We start from the raw sequence: 22,489 nt of genomic DNA on the forward strand, positions 1-22,489 counted from the left end.
GCATTCCCAGAAGTACTCAAAGGATTAGAATGATGTAGAATTTGTTTAGTAATTTATTTCAGCTGTGCATCCTCAGTTTTGTCAGCTAGCCAATCTCATTCGAGGACGAATGTTCCTAAGGGGGAGATATTGTAATACCCCGAGAATTTCAACCGATTGTAGAAACATGCTTCAAGCTCATGAGTAATAAATTATAGTGCATTGGTAGTTTTATGATCAAGGTTGGTGTTTATTAAGGCCTCAAATATGTCCTAGCTATTAGGCGAATCAAAACATCCCTTACCGATTGAATTCTTGAGAAGAATTTTGGTATAGTCAACTTCAAATGAGCATATCTTTTGTTATACTATGAATTTTTGAGGTCATAACCCACCAAAATATAGATAATTAAATTATATGTCCAACGATACCAATTTCACCAAAATTCGGTATCGGGGTAAGAAGTTATGGACGTTTTATAGTGAGCTATCTGGACTTCCAAAGTGCGACGGGAAGGCTGATGAACCATCGCCCAAACCGACACAACTGAGGCAGTAAGACTATTTTATGGCCAAAAAGCGATGGGTTGAAGGTACGGTCCGTCCCTAGGGTGACGGTTCGTCGGCCAAACCATCGGGGACCTCTGTTTAGCGATTTTAAGTCATTTTTAAAAGCAATTTTAGGTCTTTTCCACCCTTTTTAACACCCAATTACATCAAATCAAAGCATATAACTTCATATTCATGCATAACATTAAAATTAGGGTTCCTTCAAGATCAATCCTCAAGAACAAGGTTCAAATCCTTCTTCAAGAAAATTCAAGAATCAACAAGAAAATTCAAGAATCAAAACATCACCATTCAAGAATCTTCAAGAAAAGCCTCCAAGAACATTCTCAAGGCTTCAAAAGTCAACTTGTTCCATTGAATCAAGCCAAATAAGGTATGTGGGGTTTTGAACAAGGATAAATCTTCCATCCTTGTGCCAAAAAACTTACTTCAAGTTACAAATTTCTGAATGTTGATATGATTTCCATGAAATTTAAGTTAGGTTCTATACCCTATGTTGCTAATTGCATGATTTTGAGACCTTAATGGATTTGGATATTGACTTACATGTCTACTTTCAAATATTTATGCACATGATCATATTTTTTTTCAAATTTTGAGTTGATTTACCAATAATTACATTATCAAGCATGGATCTTTTGGTGTTTTAACATAAGTTTGAAACATGGGCTTTAAGCTCTAAGATTTAGCCTTGATATTTTAAGAAGATCATGATTTTAAGCCTCCTTGATGATTGTTTACCAAGTTTCAAGGAAGAAAGTTGATCTTTGAATCCTAAGCTAAAATAGGAATCCACAACATTTATAATTTAAAGCAAAGAAAAGTATAATTGGCTTCCTCTATACATCCTTGTACTGTTTTAAGGTGGATTTTCTAAAAGTTCTGAGCCTAAGTATGAGAGTAGTATTTAGCACCGAGTTGGACTTGATTCCAAGGTTTCATGCCCCAGAACTAGGAGCCACCATTGGATTATGATTTACCCCAAGTGGGTTAAGATAATGATCACTAAAGTTAAGGTTCTATTTCGATGGCAATGGTAGAATAGCTCTCCCCAATGTGGGCAAGATGTTAGACTCCATATCAGCTCACATGGTTTATGTCGGTTAGAAGAAACTCCTAATGTTCTACAATCCATAAGTTAAAAAAGAAGTCTCTTATTCTTCTTAAGATAAAAGTATAAGTTTTGAAAGTTATTGTTTTAAGATTCGTTTTTGCTTACAAGCTCTGAGAATAAGAGGAGAATACAGATTTTAGAACTAAGTATAATGACTCACGAGATTTATGCTACATATTTCATTATTCATGATTTATGAGATTTAGATTTCAGATTTATTCAAGCTATGTGAGTCATTTATATCAGCATGCATGGTTTTATAAAGAGTAATGATATTATTGACTTAATGCATACACCCCCATATACTCAGTACATCCTCAAAGTACTGATCCAGATATATGTTTATGTGCTACATTGTCTCATAATGTAGGTTTAGGTGCTCAGCCTCAGCAGCGACAGTGATCTCCGAGTACCTTCAACTACACTTCCGCAGCTGGTGAGTCCTCATGGTTCGAGGACCTATTTCTCTGATTTTTAGTCTTGATAGCAGTCGTTTATTTTTTCAGTTCAGCTCAAGTTAGTTGGGGGTTTGTACCAATGATTCTCTAGTTCCTTAGTAAGTAGAGCCTTGACAGACTAATAGTTGGAGTTTCCAGATTTTCAGTATTTGTTATCCAGATAATATTTTCTGTTATTTCAGTTCAGATTCAGCATGATATAGTATTATTGATCTGCTCATTTATCCTAAAGTAAGTGTTAGATTTAGAAACAGGTTCAAAGGGTTAACTTAGGGCTACTTGTAGCCTTGATCACCGTGTGACGCTTCGGGATGAGATTTCGGGGCGTTACAATAAAACATACATTTAGTATCTTATGATATGTCCGTGATAGTGATATTATTGTATATTGAAACATATTTTATTTCATTTAATAGATATACATATATATACAAAATTATGCGCTAGATCCGTGCAAAACACGAACATATCTATAATTTATAATATATTAAAAATGTAAAGACCCTTAGAAAAGTGATTTGAACTTTTTGCCCTTCATTAAAAGTCTCTTCAATAGACAAAATTGTCTTTTCACTTATTTCCTTCAATTATTATATTATTATATTTATAATATTTAAAAGAAATACTACAATATATGGTAAGAAAAAATATATGAAAAATTAATGTTGGTAGATTTTTTGTCCTTTTGTACATAAAAAATGAGTCCTAAAATATAGAAGGTAAAAATGGCATAAACGCCTGCACCCCAAAAGCAAAATTAATATTAATATTGTAGAAAAAAGGAAAAAAATAGCCCACCAAAATCTAATAAAAAGCAAAGAAAAAACGTAACATGCGTGATCAATTTGTTTAGCTTTTGAATCAATATAACATTAGGATACTTTAATTAATTAATTGATAATAATTGTTTTTCTTTATTAAGGTTTAGAATTTTTTTCTCCAAAATTACCACATGTAGAGAGAAAAATAGGTTTAGATATAGAATTTTCTGATTAATGTATATGAATTTTATTGTTATTTGAGGTAAGCTTTTTAAATTTTAGTATTTTTTTGAAGTTTAAGTTATCATGTATTTTTGATAAACAATTGCTAATTGATTTTTTTTAAATCTCAATATATCTTATGATCGAAGGGATAAATTTGTTTGTGATTTAAGGTAAGTTTTCTAATATTTTAGCATGTTTTTTATATTTACAATCTTGACAGTAAATGTGATTTAAGAGATAAATTTGCTTGTAATTTAAGGTAATTTTTTTTATAAAATTGTAATATGTTCTTAAAATTTACAAAATAAATCATCATGTATTCTTGATAGACAATTGCTCATTGAGAAGCATTTTTAGTTTTGTGAAATTTTGATGTATCTTAAGATTGAAGAGACAAATTGCTTGTGATTTGAGGTAAGTTTTTAAAAAATTTAGTATGTTCTTGATGTTTACAATCTGGATAGTATCTATGGTTAAATAAATAAATTTGATTGTCATTTGAAGTAAGTTTTCTATAATTTTAGGATGTTCTTAAAGCTTACAATAAATAAATTATCACGTATTCTTGACCGACAATAGCTAATTGAGAAGGTTTTTTGTGAAATATTGATAGTATCGTCCATTGAAGAGATAAATTAGCTTGTACTTTGAGGTAAGTTTTCTTATATTTTAGTATATTTTTTATATTTACAAGAATAAATTATCTTGTATTTTGATAGACAATTACTAATTGAAAAGTTTTTTATTTTTTTATGATTTTAGTATGTTCGTGAAGTTGAAAATAGTAAGTCACGTATTCCTGATAGATAATTGCTAATTGAGGAGTTTCTTTGTTGTGATTGTGTTTATAATGACATAAATAATTAATATAGATTTGCTTGGACTTTGAGGTAAGTTTTCTTAGATTTTAGTATGTTTTTTTATATTTACAAGAATAAATTATATTGTATTTTAATAGACAATTGCTAATTGAAAAGTTTTTTTTTATGATTTTAGTATATTCTTGAAGTTGAAAATAATAAGTTAGCATGTATTCCTGATAGATAATTGCCAATTGAAAAGTTTTTTTGTTCTGAACTTTTTGTCCTTCATTAAAATTCTCCTCTCTAGATGAAATAGTTTTTTTTTATCCCTTTCCACAAATTATTATTTAATAATTAAAATTTATTTTTGATTAGGTAAGAAATCGTAATATTTAGCACTTCTAAATCAATTAGAATTTTATCTTATATAAAAAAAAACCTATAAATTCAACTATTATTTTATAATTGATGAGTAATAGAGTTTTCTTCATCTGAAATAGACCTTTTGAAGCAAAAGTAAGGTAGGTAGTTTGTTTGAATTGAATATTGATTTTTTTATGATTATTAAACATTGAGATTTTAATCTCGAATTAGAGGAGTTAATTGTCATGAAAGAATGGATTTTGATTGTTGAGGTTTGATTAAAATAATATACAAAGAAGATGATCCATAAATAATTTTATAATTTTGCTTTATTATGGATTATTTGGAGATTTATATTGGGGACTTTTGTTTTGTTTTGGATTATTTGAAGATTTATATTGGAGACTTAGTAAATCTTGCTGCTTTAATTCCTTAGATATAATGTGAATTGAATTACAAGAATTACTTGAGTTGGGGGAGGTTGTTGGAGCTCAAAGTAAGGGATTTACCAAGATCAAATCTCCTTGCTTCCAATCACAAAATTTAAGTGTGGCTTATTCTCAAGAAAGAAATCAAGAAAGGAAATGCAGAACAAACCCATTGAGAATCTCTTCCTATAAATAAGGGCAACTAATGAAAATATGCTTTATATTTTGTGTTGATTGTAATGTTTGGGTTGTTTTCTACATGTGATCTGGTCGTATAAGTTATTGTTACTTTAGTTGATTAATTCGTTAACTTGAGAAATTGAAAGACTTTATGTTTCTCATCAACAATATTCTTCATCTAAATAGTGTTATCAACTATTTATTTCTTCTAAAATGTAAGCATGTATCTTATCACATATTATAGATTGCCTAATTTCTTTGGTGGTATCATATCCTTTTATGTTTCACCAACATACGTTATCTCTTCTAGATTTCCTTTTATAAATGTCTTCTTGTGAAAATTATGGAATTCAATATGTATGTGGTTGTGTGTGTATTTGTGTATTTTATTTGTTTTTCTCCTTACAAATAATTGACTTATGAGAAAACTGAATAAAATCTTTTGCCTTTGTATTTATGATTACACCAATCATCTTTTCTTAGCTTTAATTTATCATTTTTATATATAAATGCAATAATAATCACTCACGAACCTTTTTAGAAATGTTGATTTAACCTTTTTCTTCAATAAAAGACCCCACAAGTGATAGAATAATCATTTCTTACCCACAAGTGATAGAATAATCATTTCTTACCTTTTTAAAATTATTATTAATATATGAGAAGTATTAGTTTTTGTTATTAATATATGAGAGGTCTAAAGTATGCGCCGTAGGTTTAGCAGTATATTATAGATTCATTTTTGTTGAATTGGAAGTGTTTGATTGTGAGTGTAGAATTTAAAGTAAAAGAAAAACTTTTGAACTTAGGGTGTGTTTGGAATGAAGGAAAATGTTTTCCTGGAAAACAAGTTGATTTCTTAATGTTTTTCTATGTTTGGTTGGTGGATGAAAAATATTTTTCGAAAAATATTTTATAGTATTTGGTTGGTGAATGAAAAAATAGTTTTCAAAAAATATGTTTAGTGTTTAGATAAAGCATAAAAATACATTTTAGAAAAGTAATTTTTGATCTCAAAAAATACTTTTTTTAGGGTGTATTCGATATGAAGGAGGAAAAATATTTTTTAGAAAAATAAGTTATTTCTTACTTATATTCATGTGTTCGTTATGAAAATTGGATAAGTATATGTTTTCTAAAAATATTTGTATATATTTAACAAAAACAATGAGAACGAATAGGATAAAAAGGGTGGGATAAGGAAAGAGTTTTGAATTTAAAAAAAAATAATTAAAAACATTAATTTTTTTTGGAGAAGGGGTTGGTAGGTGGGGGTTGGGGTTGTCAAAATAGGTAATAAAGGTGGAGTAAAAAAACAATAGCGATTTTAACAAAAACATTTTTTGGGGGAAGGGAGGGTTAGGGTTGTCAAAATAGGTAATAAAGGTGGGGTAAAAAACAATATTGATTTAAAAAAAAACGTTTTTTGGGGGAAGGGAGGGTTGGGGGCTAGTAGGGGGGGGGGATAGGGAAGAAAAAGTGGGGTAAGAAAAAAATTTGAAATATTTTTTTTGAATAGGGAGTATTAGGGGGTAGGGGTCGGGGTAGGGGAGTGAGGGTGGGGTAAGGAAAAAATTAAAAATTTTAAAAAAATAATTTATTTTGATGGGGGAGGATGTTGGCAAGGGGGTCGGGTAGGGGAAGTAAGAAAAAAATTTGAATTTTTTTTTAAAAAATAATTTTATTTTTAAAAGAAGTAGGGGTTTGGGTTTTGGGTAAGGGGATGAGGTAAGAAAAAAATTTAAAATATATTTTTTTAATAGGGGTAGTAGGGGGCGGGGTGGAGGATTGAGGGTCGGAGTAGAGATGAGTGATTTTGAGAGTTGTATGAATATTTCAACTTAAGAGTAAGATTGAAAGAGAGTTTTAGAAAATGTTTTCCTTACTTTTTGAAGGAAAGTCATTTTCCTTAGAATTGAGGAAAATAAGTTGATTTGGAAAATATTTTCCAAAACCTTTAAGCCAATCAAACATGAGATAAAAAATATTTTCCTTCATACCAAACACACCCTTACTCTAAATAAGTCATATATAAATACTGTTGTGGCTATAATAACTATATTAAAGTGTGAATGACCTTAGAAATATTGTTTAAACTTTTTACCCTTCATTAAAAGTCTCTAATTTAAACAAAATTATCTTTTCACTATTTTTTTAATATTTAAGAGTTGAAAATTAATTAAATATTTATAGTAAAATATTTTCTTACTAAAAGTCATCAGCATTAATGACAGCTAATACATTTTCCATTAGTTTAAGAATTCTAAATCAACGAAAGTTGATTTTAAGAAGAATTGAAAAATCTAGAAATAAATGTGAAAGTGTTAGAATAAGAAAAATATAAGAAATACCAAACTATTAAAAGTTTTAAATAATCAAAGATTTTCTAAAGATTTAAATTTCAAAAAAAGAAAATATTTTAAATATAGAAAAAATAAAATAAAATAATCATACTACAAATATGATTCATACCGATGTGTCTCTCTTAACCTCTAGTAAGGAAAAGTGGTATCACATGACAAATGTAAAAGTGACGATCCATTAACTAATTGAAACTTCTGGTGATAAAATATATATGTGCGTACAATAATATATATATGTTATCTTTACATTATTATATTAATGTGCGAAGGATTTTTAAAAAAACTTGATTTTTTTGTACTTTATTAAAAATCTTCATAATAAATAAAATTATCTAATTTTAAATAATTAAAGGTTATACGTGCAAGCCACGTGCGATTTAACTAGTATATATAGAGAGAGATTAATTTTTTCTTTTCCTAAAATGAAGTTAAAATATTTTGACCTACAAACATAACAAAATAATCTTAAAAAATGTTTTCCTCTGTGTAGCAAATACCACATTAGTACTAAATTGAATTTAGAAGGTCCCCAATAGAGTCGGCGGATCTGTGTGCAGTACACATCCTCAAACCACTTCTGTTTCTCTCACAAATTGATTCTGTGGTCTGTAATTTGAGTTCCAACATCATGGCTACGCAAGGTCAAGTCATCACCTGCAAAGGTACTTTTTTAATATTCTATGCATCTTTATCTTACTATGGTCTATGTATATATATTCAATTCATTCTTTATCAAAGGCGGATCTGATACTTAAAACCCACTCTACACATACAACTGCACCACTACTTACAGAAGTGTATATATGTGTGTGTCACTTGCATTGTTGTGAACCCTAATGGATTGTGAAATGGGTGTATAGCTGCCGTGGCCTGGGAACCCAACAAGCCTTTGGTGATTGAGGACGTGCAGGTGGCTCCACCACAGGCCGGTGAAGTCCGTGTTAAAATTCTGTATACTGCTCTCTGCCACACCGATGCTTATACCTGGAGTGGCAAGGTAATCTAGTCCATGCATCTTTCCCCATCTACTAGTATTTGCTCTCCTTTTTTTCACTCTAAACGTGAGTTTTGTGGAACATAGACATTCTTAAGCGAGATAAAGGAGTAGTATTTTTTTTTTTTCCAGAAGGTAGTTCCACCAAGTTTAAGAAATCACCTATTGTTTTTGTCTTCGCGTAGGATTTGACCCTGACACCTTGTTATGAACTAACAGCTTCAATCGCAAATTAAGGGATGAATTGAAAATAAGACGACAAAGTTTTTTGGGACGTTTTTCTTATTTATCAAAAGGAAATTAGAATTACAGCTAATTAGAGCTAAAAGAGACATAAAATGGGAAAATGGATCTCCATTGCTATCTTGAATCTGCAGAAAGAAGAGTGGAAGGAAAGAGTTAGAAGGGAAACTTGGAGAAGAAGAAGAGGACGAGAGAGAAAAGAATGGGAGAAGTATGACAATTACCGGAATTTGTGAATGCCCCTCTCTCCTCTGACAGTCTGTTGATAACAACCACCAAATTGATCTCAGCCATTGCTTCTCATTAATCGAAAATAGATCCTAACCCTTTATTTTAAGTTGCAGTTAATACTGTTCACTCCGTCTTCTTTATTTATTTCCTCTTTAACCTCTATTCATAACATTTCCCAGGCCTAGAAAACATCCTTGTCCTCAAGGATTAAAATGAGGAAACTTGGCCTTGATATAGTCATAATCTTCCATGTAGCATCCTCAGGAGGGAGATTAAACCACTGGACAAGGATCTTGACAGCTGCAACATTACCCTTACGCACCATTTGCATCCTCAGGAGGGAGATTTAGACCACTGGACAAGGATCTTGACAGATGCCACATTACCCTTGCTCACCATTTGCCTTTGTAAAACTGCTACAGGAGTGACCAGAAATTGTCCATCATTTCTAGTAGCTGGTAAACAAGTCTGAACCAGAACCTTAGAGCCCACCTTCTTCTTAAGTAAGGAACATGCAATACAGGGTGTACCAGAGAAGTAGGGGGAAGCTCGAGCTTGTATGCAACCGTGCCAATCCGCTCCAAGACTTTAAAAGGACCATAGTACTTGGAGCTCAACTTCAAGCTCTTTCTCAATGCCAGGGAAGATTGCCTGTAAGGCTGCAGCTTGAGGAACACTAAATCTCGTGCTTGGAACTCTCTTTCAGACCTATGTTGATCAACATATAACTTCATTCTCTCTTGAGCCTTGATAAGACGGCCTTGGAGCAATTGTTGCATCTGTTGTCTTTTCATAAGAACATCATCAACAATAGGGACTGTTGTCTCAGTGGTTGGGCCTAATGATAAGTGGGGAGGACTATATCCATAAAGAGCCTCAAAGGGAGTGCATTGAAGACTTGTGTGAAAATTTGTGTTGTACTACCATTCTGCTAGAGGTAGCCATTGCTTCCATTGTAGGGGTCTGTGAGATGTCATGCACCGGAGATAGTTCTCAATACGTTGATTAACTCTTTCTGTTTGTCCATCACTTTGAGGATGGTATGCAGTACTGTAATGTAATTGAGTACTTAGTACTCTAAATAGAGCTTGCCAGAAATTACTGAGAAACAATCTATCTCTGTCAGTGACAATAGACTCAGGTAAACCATGTAATCTATGAACATGTTTGAAGAACTTATGAGCCACAGTTACCGCTGTATAAGGATGAGATAGAGTCATGAAGTGAGAAAATTTAGTTCTTCTGTCCACAATAACTAGAATAGTGTCCTTGCCTTGAGACTTAGGCAAACCATCAATAAAGTCTATTGTAATATGCCTCCATGCTTGATCAGGGATGGGTAAGGGTTGTAAGAGCCCAGGGTAGTGCACATGCTCACCTTTATTCCTCTGGCAGATTTCACAAGCAACTACATAGTCATTTACCATTTGTCTCATTCTTGGCCAACAAAAAAAAAGAAGAGATAAGTCTCCTGAAAGTGCCTGCTTGCCCTAAATGACCACCTACTGATGAGTCATGGAAAGTAGAAATCAATTGTTGCCTTAGTTCACCCGTCATACCAATATAAACCTTCCCTTTTTTTCTTAAAACTCCAGAAAAATAATGATAGAGATGAGGCCCTAGTTGGTCAGTTGTAGCTTGAACAATCATTTCCTCAGCTAGTACATCTCCTTCATACCTGCTACTTATTTCAATCATCCACTTCGGCTCTATTATACTGATAGCTTTGAACTGTCCTTCCTCTATAAGGCTGAGTTCTTGCCCTTCATCCACTTCAAATTGCCTAGATAAGGCATCAACTACTCTATTCTTAGCTCCCTTTTTGTACTGCAGTGAATAGTCTAGGCCCAACATCTTTGTGAAACCCTTTTGTTGTATGGCTGTGGTGATCTTCTGCTCCAATAGAAACTTCAAGCTATGATGGTCTGTCCTGACAGTGAAATGCTTGTACTGGAGGTAGTGCCTCCATTTATCCACAACACTTAGAAGAGCCGTATACTCTTTCTCATAAATGGATCTACCCCTGTGTTTGAGAGCTAGCACTTTACAATAGGCAATTGGTCTATCACCCTGCATCAACACTGCACCAATTCCACCTTGCCTGGCATCTGTTTCTATATAAATTCTCTTGAGTAGTGAGGTAATGATAGTACAAGGGTGTTGGACATAGCCCTCTTCAATGTCTCAAAAGCTAAGGTAGCATCTTCATTCTAATGGAAGGAATCCTTCTTTTGTAACTCAGTAAGAGGCCGGCAGATACTTCCATAGTTCTTTACATATTTTCTATAGTAATCGGTCAGGCCAAGAAAGCCCCTCAATGCTCTGATTGTGGTCGGTCTTGGCCAATTCAGCATGGCTTGAATTTTGTTGTGATCAGTTGCTACTCCACGCAACTCCACTGCCAGATGTAATGTGACCAAGATATTCTATTCTTGGTTGCCCAAAGGAACATTTTGACCTTTTGGCAAACAAAGAATGTTGTCTCAAAATTCTAAACACCTCTCCTAGATGCAGCAAATGTTCCTCTAAAGACTTACTATAAATTAATATGTCATCAAAGAAGACCAAAACAAACTTTCTGAGTAGGTTTTGAAATACCTGTTTCATCAAAGCTTCAAAAGGTAGTTGGTGCATTGGTCAGCCCAAAGGGCATGACCTTGAACTCATAATGACCCATATGAGTCCTAAATGCAGTCCTATGAACATCTTCCACCTTCATCCTAATTTGATGGTAACCAACTCTCAAGTCCACCTTAGAAAAAATTACTGAACGTTGAAGCTCATCCAGCAAGCCATCAATGATCGGAATGGGATATTTGCCTTTAATTGTGACTTCATTAAGACTTCTGTAATCAATACAGAATCTTTATGTCCCATCTTTTTTCTTGACTAGCAAAGCAGGGATGAGAAGGGTGACTAGGGTGACTGACTATGCTGAATAATCCCATTGCTCAACATTTCAGTGACTTGTTTCTGTATCTCTTCTTTTTGGTAATAATTGTATCTGTAAGGTCTCAGACTCACAGGTGAAGTTCCAGGTTTGAGGGGAATTCTGTGATCAAATTCTCTTGGTGGGGGCAGGGATTTAGGCTCACTAAACTCATCCTCGTATCCAGCCAGTAACTCAAGTATGGTGTTATCTACCCGTTCTTGCTCACACTCACCACTTGACTCCATGAGGAAGAGGTGAGCCAACACAGCTTGGCCCCTTTCCTCATCAATTAACCTAGTGTGCTCCCACTGATGATGCTGAGTTGACTATTCTTAGGGATAGCATGTAGCACTACCTTGTTGCCCTTTTTGCCTACTGTAACACACCTTTTTTCATGATCAAATTTAGTGGGATTGAACTTCTTCATCCAGTCTTTTCCTAATACAATGTCACAACCTCCAAGCTTAAAAATCCTCAAGTCTTCCTTGAAGTTTTTACCTCCCATTTTCCAAGTAAACTTTGGACAAGTTGAGCTGTAGTACATGTAATTTCCATCAGCCACAGTAACTTTGATGGGATTAGAGTGAATAGCCTGATAGCCAGTCTTCATTACAGTTCATTAACAAAACTATGAGTGCTTCCAGAATCAATTAGCACCGTTAATGATCTATTCTTAATAACCCCACTGACCAAGATTGTATTAACTCCATTACTACTGCCTGAGAGTGCATTCGAACAGACAGCGTCTTGGATCTCCACCTCATCCGATATCTCTATCTCTACTGGTTCTGTCAAGTCATTTGAGCCATTCGAGCCTCCCTCATCCTTAGAGTTCAACTGTTGTTGATCTTGAGGCAACACTTCACTTCACTGGTGCCCACCATACATTGGAGTTGCTTCATTTTACATTTATGACCTGGCAGGTATTTCTCACCACACCTGAAACAAAGGCGATTGGCTTTCCTATACTCATAAACCTCAGGACTTAGCCTGAGTGGACTAGGCTTGGGATTAGCCACCCCTGTAACCCTTGGTACCGCAGGATTAAACGGTGGGCTAGAGTTCACTACATGCCTTACCACAGTCTTAGCCTTCTTCTGTGCAGCTTCAATAGCCTTCTCTTGCATTCTAGCTTGTTGGATGGCATAGCCTAGTGTACTAGGTTTAAACATTTTAACAACATACCTATCTCCTCCTTAAGGGCACCCATGAAACTAGACAAAAAATGAGTCTCGTTAAGAGTAGGATTCCTGATTATCATTTGAGCCTTCAAGTCCTCAAACTTCTCAAGAAATTCATCTACGCTTTACGTTTGTTCCAGTTTATTGAATTCTTCTACTATATCATCTAACCCAACATCCCCAAACCTCACACACAACTCTTCTTTAAGTTCAGCCTAATTGACTGCACCCCTACTCACTACCAGTGAGTTATACCATGTCTCAGCTACACCACTCAAATACAAGGTAGCCCCATCCACCTTCATGTTATCAGGCACTCTATGTAAGTTGAAAATACCTTTCGCACTTGCGAATCCACACGTTAGGGTCCTGACCTTCAAATGTTGGCAATTCCCACTTAGGAGGAGGAACAGCCCCTTGAGGTCTTGCAGCTCGGCTATCAAGCCCAGGTACTGGTAGCAGCCCATCACCCCCCGGAAGAGCAGCTTCATGCCCTCTAGGTGGTCTTCTCTCCAACTGAGTCAAACGATCCAAAATCAGCTCAAGGGTACCTTGAATCCCAGTTTGAGTATTGAGCATACCTCGTTTCCACTATTTCATCCAGCAACTGATCATGTTGCTGCAGTTTTTCATCCGTGGTTTTCATCCTCGTCCTTCAGCCATAGTTAACACTTAACAAGGTCACAGAACCGTGGCTCTGATGCCAATTTGTTATGAACTAACAGTTTCAATCGCAAATTAAGGGCTAAATTGAAAATAAGACGACAAAGTTTTTTGGGACGTTTTCTTATTTATCAAAAGGAAATTACAATTACAGCTAATTAGAGCTAAAAGAGACATAAAATGGGAAATGGATCTCCATTGCTAGCTTGAATCTGCAGAAAGAAGAGTGGAAGGAAAGAATTAGAAGGGAAACTTGGAGAAGAAGAAGAGGAAGAGAAAAGAATGGGAGAAGTATGACAATTACCGGAATTTGTGAATGCCCCTCTCTCCTCTGACAGTCTGTTGATAACAACCTCCAAATTGATCTCAGTTTATTTATTTCCTCTTTAACCTTTGTTCATAACACACCTCGGCCACACGCTTGGGTGCGATAAAGGAGTAGTTATGTGGTCTAAATTTGATGAATCCTCGGAATACCTGTGAATAGAGTGGAATGGGTACAAAGGGTCATAAAGTGGACCTAAATGATTTGGGATTGATGAATAGTAGATTGCTGAATCAGAGTATGGGGTTTAAGCTTTTTCCATTTCTGCCACAATATTTATTTTCTTTGTGTGGCTAATGTTTGGACATATCATTACATTCTCACAAAAGAACAGTTCAATTTGTGAAAAAGCAATTTCCCCTATGGTATTTCATCCGAACATGCATTCCCAGATTTTGTGCTCCTTCACACCATTTGTGCTCAAGGCTATTCTCAGAATGCCAAGAATTTTTCGTTCTTTCCTTCGTTTTTTTGAAAACTTTATTGCAATTCGTTTGTGTTTTTCTGGAGATTGGTACTTTGCGAAGCGATGAGTTTGGATCAAATGGTTTATGATCAGTAGTTTATTAAATTATTCATTGTTGTTTGCTATTGTCACTTATGATCTAACACATGTTTCTTTTTCCTTGAAGGATCCTGAGGGTCTCTTCCCATGTGTTCTTGGTCATGAGGCTGCAGGGTACGTGCTCCCTTGTTGTCATAGCGTTTTAATTTAATGTTGTAGCTTACATTGAAGCTAAACAACATTTCTTGGTCTTAGCCCTCTAACATTTGCAGGATAGTAGAAAGTGTTGGTGAAGGAGTGACTCACGTTCAGCGAGGAGACCATGTTATACCTTGTTACCAGGCAGAATGCGGAGAATGCAAGTTCTGCAAATCAGGAAAGACTAATCTTTGTGGTAAAGTAAGGGCTGCTACTGGAGTGGGAGTTATGATGAGCGACCACAAGAGTCGGTTTTCTATCAATGGAAAATCAATCTATCATTTCATGGGAACTTCAACCTTCAGTCAATACACTGTTGTCCATGATGTTAGTGTTGCAAAGATTGACCCAGTAGCTCCTCTGGAGAAAGTCTGCCTTCTGGGTTGTGGTGTTCCAACCGGTAACTTGACTTCCAAACCTAATATGTGATTGAACTAATATCTTGTGGTTTTCTTCAAGCTAATTCATGAATCTTCTTCTGTAGCATCTCTGATTTAATGATGGCCCTTTTCTTTAAAAGAAAAAGATTTGATGCTGGCCCATACTCCATTTCTATTCAATTCGTTATCAATAATATGTGTGTGGTTATCTGTTGGATTGGTCCTCAAAGTATGTGGTTTCATGTGACTTCATCATCATTTTATTAGTTGTTTGATTTCTTAATATACTGCAACATCTGCCACCTGCCACATTGAGAGCACTTATGAGGCAATTTGATGTATGTAAAGGGAAGACAGGATTTTGAGAGAATATGCCCCAAAATAAAAGCTAAAAGAGAGAAGTGAAAGAAGAATGGGAATTTAAAAAAGGGAACTGAAAATCAAGTTATCATAGTGGGGCTCTTAATGTATGAATGATTGATAGAGCAAGGATGGAAATGCTATATTGTATAGGGAGTATATCGTCATAGTAATTTGATCAACATGAGTTACTAGATAGTGTCTTTTGGTTGGTTAACCCTAGTGTCCATCTTGTCTATCAACTTTCATAACGTCTTTTGGTTGGTTAACCCTAGTGTCCATCTGGTCAATCATTTTTCATAACTTCACGCTGGTTCATTCCCCTAAATTATAAGTTGAGGAAGAAACAAAAATCATAGAATGCCCATCTATCTATGTCCCTTTGTTCCCTTCTAAAGCCAATACATTGTGTTTTCTTTAATTTTAATTTTAATTAATGGCTAATTGCATTCTCACCATACCCTCCTTGCATTTTACCTTGTGTATTTGCTGTCTTTAGGCCTTGGAGCTGTTTGGAACACTGCAAAAGTTGAACCAGGTTCCATTGTTGCTGTATTTGGCCTGGGAACAGTTGGTCTTGCTGTAAGTATCTAACAATTTGATTGTCTGTCAATAATTAAGCTCCTTTAATATATTTATGTAATCTATCTATTTGCTTGTTAGGTGGCGGAGGGTGCAAAAGCTGCTGGTGCTTCACGAATTATCGGAATTGATATTGACAGCAAAAAGTTCGATAGAGGTACAACTTTGTCCAATCTGTCAAGATTGTGAACTATGAACTTTTAGGAATAGTAATTATATGATTAGGTTCCAAGTATACTTTACATCACATTTGTCAAAACTTGAGCTACTTCTAAGTCCTAAGATCACTTTCTTGGATTTGGTAGGCTTCAATTACAAGTTACTAATGTTCAATCAAAAGCTGAAGTCCCTACGGCTTTGGTTCAATGGTAAGAGCGTGTCTCATGATTCGTGGATTAGGGGCACATCACAAGTTTGAACCCTGTTGCAAACGAAAGCCTTTTATTTAAGTGGGGAAGGGTAGAGGGCTGGCCCATTACCACTGAGTTTCGCACCGTGGGCCAGTTGGCCCTCAGGAAATTCTAGATTATTAAGCAAATGTTTGTTAAAAGCCGACAAATGATTTCAGATTTAGATATATATATGTAGGCGCACTTGTAGATATATATTTTACGAGTGCTTACATGAACTATTATATACCATTGTTAGGTCATAGTGGTAGATTATGTAGAGAGCTTCCTTATGGAAAGGAAAATAATGGTAATGGAAAGGAAAAAGAAGCCTAATAATTCCTCATCTTTATGCCTTCAACTTTCTACAAAATCAAATGCAACAGCCATTTCTCCACTAAGAATGAGATGGGGATCTCTACTGAAAAGGGCGCTGAACATTGCCTTACCCCTTACGTCTTAAAACATTGGTTTCAATCAGTCAACCCTTATAGGTGCATTTTTCCCTCTTTGATTTTTCTGTCGATTCTCAAGCTCAAGCTGTTATTCCATGACCTCTCTCCAGCTAATTCTATATCCTTTAAAGGTTTAAATTTTGAAAGCAAGAGATGTAATAGTTTTTGCCAAATCATATGACACATACTGGGATATAGAAGCAACACCTTAAATATATCTTTCTGAAACTTTCAGGTTAGATATCATGATTTCATCACTATCTTGATTATCATGTGAATATTTCTGTATGATAAGCAGTAGATTGCTCTTATAAAAGCCTGATGTATAAATAACTTGTTTGATGTCATACTAATTCTCTTATTGGATGTTGATTATAGGAGGAAACAACTTATTAAACAAAATAGTTTTGAGGCTTATGCCAGATTGATATTAGCGGTGAAAGGACGTCTGGTTAAATTTAATCTGATTCAAGATATAGTATTTGAATCAAATTTGATCAGTACAACAGTTTTCATGGTCTATTGTCCTTAATTATTTTCTGTTGTTTGGCGCGTAAGTTGTCACATTATCGCATCCATATATTACACTGTCGTATGCAGCAAAAAATTTTGGTGCAACTGAATTCATCAATCCCAAGGAGCATGAGAAACCCATTCAGCAAGTCATTGTTGATCTTACAGACGGTGGTGTTGATTACAGTTTTGAGTGCATAGGAAATGTCTCTGTTATGAGGGCTGCTTTAGAGTGTTGTCACAAGGTAAATTATGTTAGTGTCTCACCAGTAAAAATTGGAATTTCAGTTTCCCCACCTCTTCTTCACACTGCTTGAAATTGCTTAGCTGCCCTGTCCCACGTTCCCCTTCATCTTTTAAATTTGTGTTTGTTTTTTGTTCCTTCCTGTGCTATTAATGCCCCACCTTACGAAAAAATTAATACTAATGCTGAAGGTGTCCAATCTTATTCGAATTGCAGGGTTGGGGAACCTCAGTGATTGTAGGTGTTGCTGCATCTGGTCAGGAGATATCTACCCGTCCATTTCAGTTGGTGACTGGTCGTGTGTGGAAGGGAACCGCTTTTGGTGGTTTCAAAAGCCGATCACAAGTTCCTTTGCTCGTGGACAAGTATTTGAAGAAGGTCCCTTTTTTTCCTTTTCTATATTTTTCTTAACTTTACCATTTAATCACTGCTCATTGATCCAACTCTTCCACTACTAATAGGAAATCAAGGTGGATGAATACATCACTCATAATATGACCCTTACGGACATAAACAAAGCTTTTGACCTGATGCATGATGGAGAGTGCCTCCGTGTTGTCCTGGATATGTTTGTATGAATGAAGTCTTTAGGCTCTTTATGTTGCTGACTTGCTGGTTTTGTGCTATTGCTCCGGCATTATTTCCGTTTCCCTTTCCCCAAGTATTTGTGTGGAATAAAAAAGAAAGCGAAAAGAGGGATAGATGAACTCTTTTTAAGTGGATGGTTTTTATTATCTTTTCAAGTAAATGTTCTCCTTCAAGCTCAACCACCTTTGTGATTTTGGACTTGGGATAAACTCTCCCATGTTTGCATCAATGTATCCTCGCTTTTCTGAAGTACAGTATCTATGCTATTCCTAATGGTCATATAAAATGAAATTTTTTATTTTGAGTCTCATACAACCAACAAAAGTTGTATGAGATTGTGTTATTTATTAGCCATGTGGCTTTGTTGGTGGTCCCACCTGACAGCTCTGTCCCTCCTTTCTCTTTCCTCTCTTCATTTCCAATTTCCAACCAAACATTATTTGCTTTTGATTTTTTTATTTTTCATATAAAACAAACGGAAATAAGTTGAAGTTTCTGAATCTACAATGAGCCATGAATCACAAGTTATTATAATTGGTGAACTAGCTAAGTGAAAAAAATAAAATGATTAAATTTTATTTAATTATATATATAATGCTAATAAATATGAGTGTATTAGTATTCATGGTTTGGATATAAATCGATCCAAATTTGATTTTTATTTGATTTGGTTTGATTTTACATTTTTAAAATTGATAATATTTAGTTTGTTTTGGAGTTGTTTCGAAACGCTGGAAGAAATAATTGATCCGAATCGGATAAATTATATATATTAGGATTCATGGTTTGGACATAAATCGATCCAATTTGATTTTTATTTGATTTTACATTTTTAAAATTGATAATATTTAGTTTGTTTTGGAGTTGTTTCGAAATGCTGAAAGAAATAATTGATCCGAATCGGATAAATTATATATATTAGGATTCATGGTTTGGACATAAATCGATCCAATTTGATTTTTATTTGATTTTACATTTTTAAAATTGATAATATTTAGTTTGTTTTGGAGTTGTTCCGAAACGTTGAAAGAAATAATTAACACACATATATATATATATTATTGTTATAGATAATTTTAAGTATCTTATATATATGTTTTCATCAAATTTATTTATAGTTAAAGTATCTTGTATTAGATTATGTCACGTTTTTTTGGTAGAAGGTTATGTCATGTCACTATTTAATGTGGTAATATATAAATTTATTTTTTTGTAAAAATGAATTGTTGTCCTTTTTTGCTTTTGAATGAGTTGTTTTAACTTTTTTTTTTGTGTATATATAGTTAATAATCAAATAATCAGACCAAATCAAATCCAAACTGATGACAACCAAATTGATAAATATATTATTTGATTTGGGCTTAGTAATTTATAAGTAAAAGTCGCCTATATTGGTTTAGTTTTAATTTACCAATAATTGATTCAAATCAATTTATGAACACTCTTATGTGATTTTGTTGATTAGTTACTTTTGTTTTTTCTCGCACTTAACTCGAAATTAAATCATGTTAAAATTTATTATTATAATTAGCATAACAATCATATTTAACATATATACTTGAGTTTCATCACTATTCACGCTATCAGTGACCAGCTCGATAAAGTATTATTCCTTAAAAATTGCTAAAATTTTAGTCGAAAATTCTGTAAATGAAAGTTTCAAAAATCTAAAAATCATTTGACAATTTTTTGAAAGCTTAAACATATTTAAAGATTGAATTTTTAAAATATGATCAATTTTATAACAAAATAAATCTTTGAAGATATTTTTTTTAAATTTAATTAAAATATATTGTCAAACGTTAACTTAGTCTCAAAATTGCATAAGACAAAGAGTTATTTTTTTCCAACAATTTAAAATCAGTAAAAAAGAAAAAATAGTAATTATTTTTAATTAAATAAATCAGTAAAAATAAATATAATTATTTAATTAACTAAAATCGTAAAGCTATTCGAAGTAGCATAAAAAATCACACAATTTCTACCAAAAGAAAAAATCAAACAAAATAAAATTATGTGGAGTAATAAAGACGAAAGAGAATAGAGTGTAGGAGCAAGAAATAAAAAAAAATTTAAAAATTACACAAATACATAATTTATGTTTTTAATATTACAAAAAATCTCAACTTCTTAAATATATTACAAAAATTTCAATATATACACAAAATGTTATGTATATGTTGGTTATGTTATATATATTAATAGGGAGAGAGAATAAAGTAATTAAAAAAATAGGAAAGAGTGTAATTACTTTCAAAAGGGTTGGTATTTATGTTATTTATAAAAAAAAAAAAAAAAAGCATAAAAAAGGGTTCATGAAATGTTTTGACATCCTGAGCCCATGGTCCACTTGTCATGCAATGCCCTCACTCAATTACTACTTGACACAGAATAATTTTTTCATATAAAATGATATGATTAGTGCCTATTTTGAAAGAGTACTCGGGAACAAGTGTCAAAATGTTAAAATAAAGGGAAAATCTGGTAACGTGAAATATGTGGTGCAAAGTGGCATCTTAAATGTACAAAAAAAAGTTGTTGGAATCAGGTCTCTGTTATTCCATCATTAGTGCATGGTTAAGAGTCTATTTACTTTTTGTGAGTAAACAACAACTACAAATTCAGTATATTCCCACTTAGTGAGGTCTGAGGAGGGTAGAGTGTACGCAGTCCATACCACTACCCCTAACGAGGTAGAGAGACTGTTTCCGATAGACCCTCGGCTCAAGATACAAGGCAGTATGACAGGTAGTAAACAAAACATCAAAAACATAGAACATGATACAATAACATAGATACGACATCCACAAAAGTACATTACCAAAACACGGGACACCACAAATCCCCTACAACTCAACTACACCCTTAACCCTCTATCCTAATGTTTTTCCTCCAAATCTTTCTATCCAGGGTCATATCCCAGTCAGCTGTAACTGCTCCATGTCACGTCTAATCACTTCTCTCCAGTATTTCTTCGATCTACCCCTACCCCGCTTGAAACCTTCCAAGGCCAACCTCTCACACCTATGAACTGGGGCATCAGCGCCCTTCTTCATCACATGGTCAAACCATCTCAACTTCACTTCACGCATTTTATCCTCAACTGATACTACTCCCACCTTCTCCCAAATAATTTTATTCCTAACCTTGTCCGTCCTTGTGAAACCACACATCCAACGCAACATTCTCATTTCATCCACCTTTATCTTTTGGACATGAGAATTCTTAACCGGCCAACACTCCCCTGCATACAACATAGCAGGTCGGACTACAACTCTATATAATTTACCTTTAAGCTTGGGGGCACCTTCTTTTCGCATAAAATTCCCGAAGCGAGCCTCCATTTCATCCAACAAGTTATGTTTCATGGGCAAGAGTCGACACTACCGCATTGTGTTTTGATTTATGAGATGTTCTACAACTATTATCTTAGAGGCAAGACTTAGCTCAAGGACTTTCAAACAACAAATTATGCCCCACGGACAAGAGTTGACTCTACCAGGTTGTATTTTGATTTATGAGATGTTCTACAACTATTGTTTTAGAGGCAAGACTTAGCTCAGGGACTTCAAACAACAAATTATACCCCACGGGCAAGAGTTGACTCTACCACGCTATGTTTTCATTTATGAGATGTTCTACAACTATTGCCTTAGAGGCAAGACTTAGCTCAAGAACTTTCAAACAACAAATTATGTCCCACGGGCAAGATTTGACTCTACTACGTTATATTTTTATTTATGAGATGTTCTACAATTATTGCCTTAGAGGCAAGATTTAGCTCAAGAACTTTCAAACAATAAATTATGCCCCACGGGTAAGAGTTGACTCTACCACATTATGTTTTCATTTATGAGATGTTCTACAACTCTTGCCTTAGAGGCAAGACTTGGCTCAAGGACTTTCAAACTACAAATTATGTCCCACGGGCAAGAGTTAACTCTACTACGTTATATTTTCATTTATGAGATGTTCTACAACTCTTGCCTTAAAGGCAAGACTTGGCTCAAGGACTTTCAAACTACAAATTATGCCCCACGGGCAAGAGCTAACTTTACCACTTTATGTTTTCATTTATGAGATGTTCTACAACTATTGCCTTAGAGGCAAGACTTAATTAGCTCAAGCACTTTCAAATTACAAATTATGCTCCATGGAGAAGAGTTGACTCTACCACACTATATTTTCATTTATGAGATGTGCTACAACTATTGCCTTAGAGGCAAGACTTAGCTCAAGGACTTTCAAACTATAAATTATGCCTCACGGGCAAGAGTTGACACTACCACGTTATGTTTTCATTTATGAGATGTTCTACAACTCTTATCTTAGAGGCAATACTTAATTAGCCCAAGGACTTTCAAACTACAAATTATTCCCCGCGAACAAGAGTTGACTCTACCACGTTATGTTTTCATTTATGAGATGTTCTACAACTATTACCTTAGAGGCAAGACTTAGCT

General features: G+C 34.2%; 1 protein-coding gene across 2 annotated transcripts; it reads left to right on the forward strand.

Moving 5' to 3' along the window:
• Nucleotides 1–7,660: 7,660 nt before the first annotated feature.
• On the forward strand, nucleotides 7,661–18,324 carry LOC107842457 (alcohol dehydrogenase class-3). 2 transcript variants are annotated; one of them, XM_047396920.1, is made up of 10 exons: nucleotides 7,723–7,905; nucleotides 8,104–8,240; nucleotides 14,445–14,491; nucleotides 14,590–14,915; nucleotides 15,755–15,837; nucleotides 15,919–15,994; nucleotides 16,143–16,205; nucleotides 17,282–17,439; nucleotides 17,655–17,816; nucleotides 17,900–18,324. In XM_047396920.1, the coding sequence occupies exons 1-10, from the start codon at nucleotides 7,872–7,874 to the stop codon at nucleotides 18,014–18,016; spliced, it is 1,203 nt and encodes a 400-aa protein (XP_047252876.1). In that variant the 5' UTR covers nucleotides 7,723–7,871; the 3' UTR covers nucleotides 18,017–18,324. The 2 variants fall into 2 exon arrangements, with proteins under 2 accessions (XP_016541792.1, XP_047252876.1); XM_016686306.2 differs by lacking the exon at nucleotides 16,143–16,205 and having other exon boundaries at nucleotides 7,661–7,905.
• Nucleotides 18,325–22,489: the final 4,165 nt, after the last annotated feature.

Source organism: Capsicum annuum, chromosome 9 (assembly GCF_002878395.1).
Source record: "Capsicum annuum cultivar UCD-10X-F1 chromosome 9, UCD10Xv1.1, whole genome shotgun sequence".
NCBI classification, from domain to species: domain Eukaryota; kingdom Viridiplantae; phylum Streptophyta; class Magnoliopsida; order Solanales; family Solanaceae; genus Capsicum; species Capsicum annuum.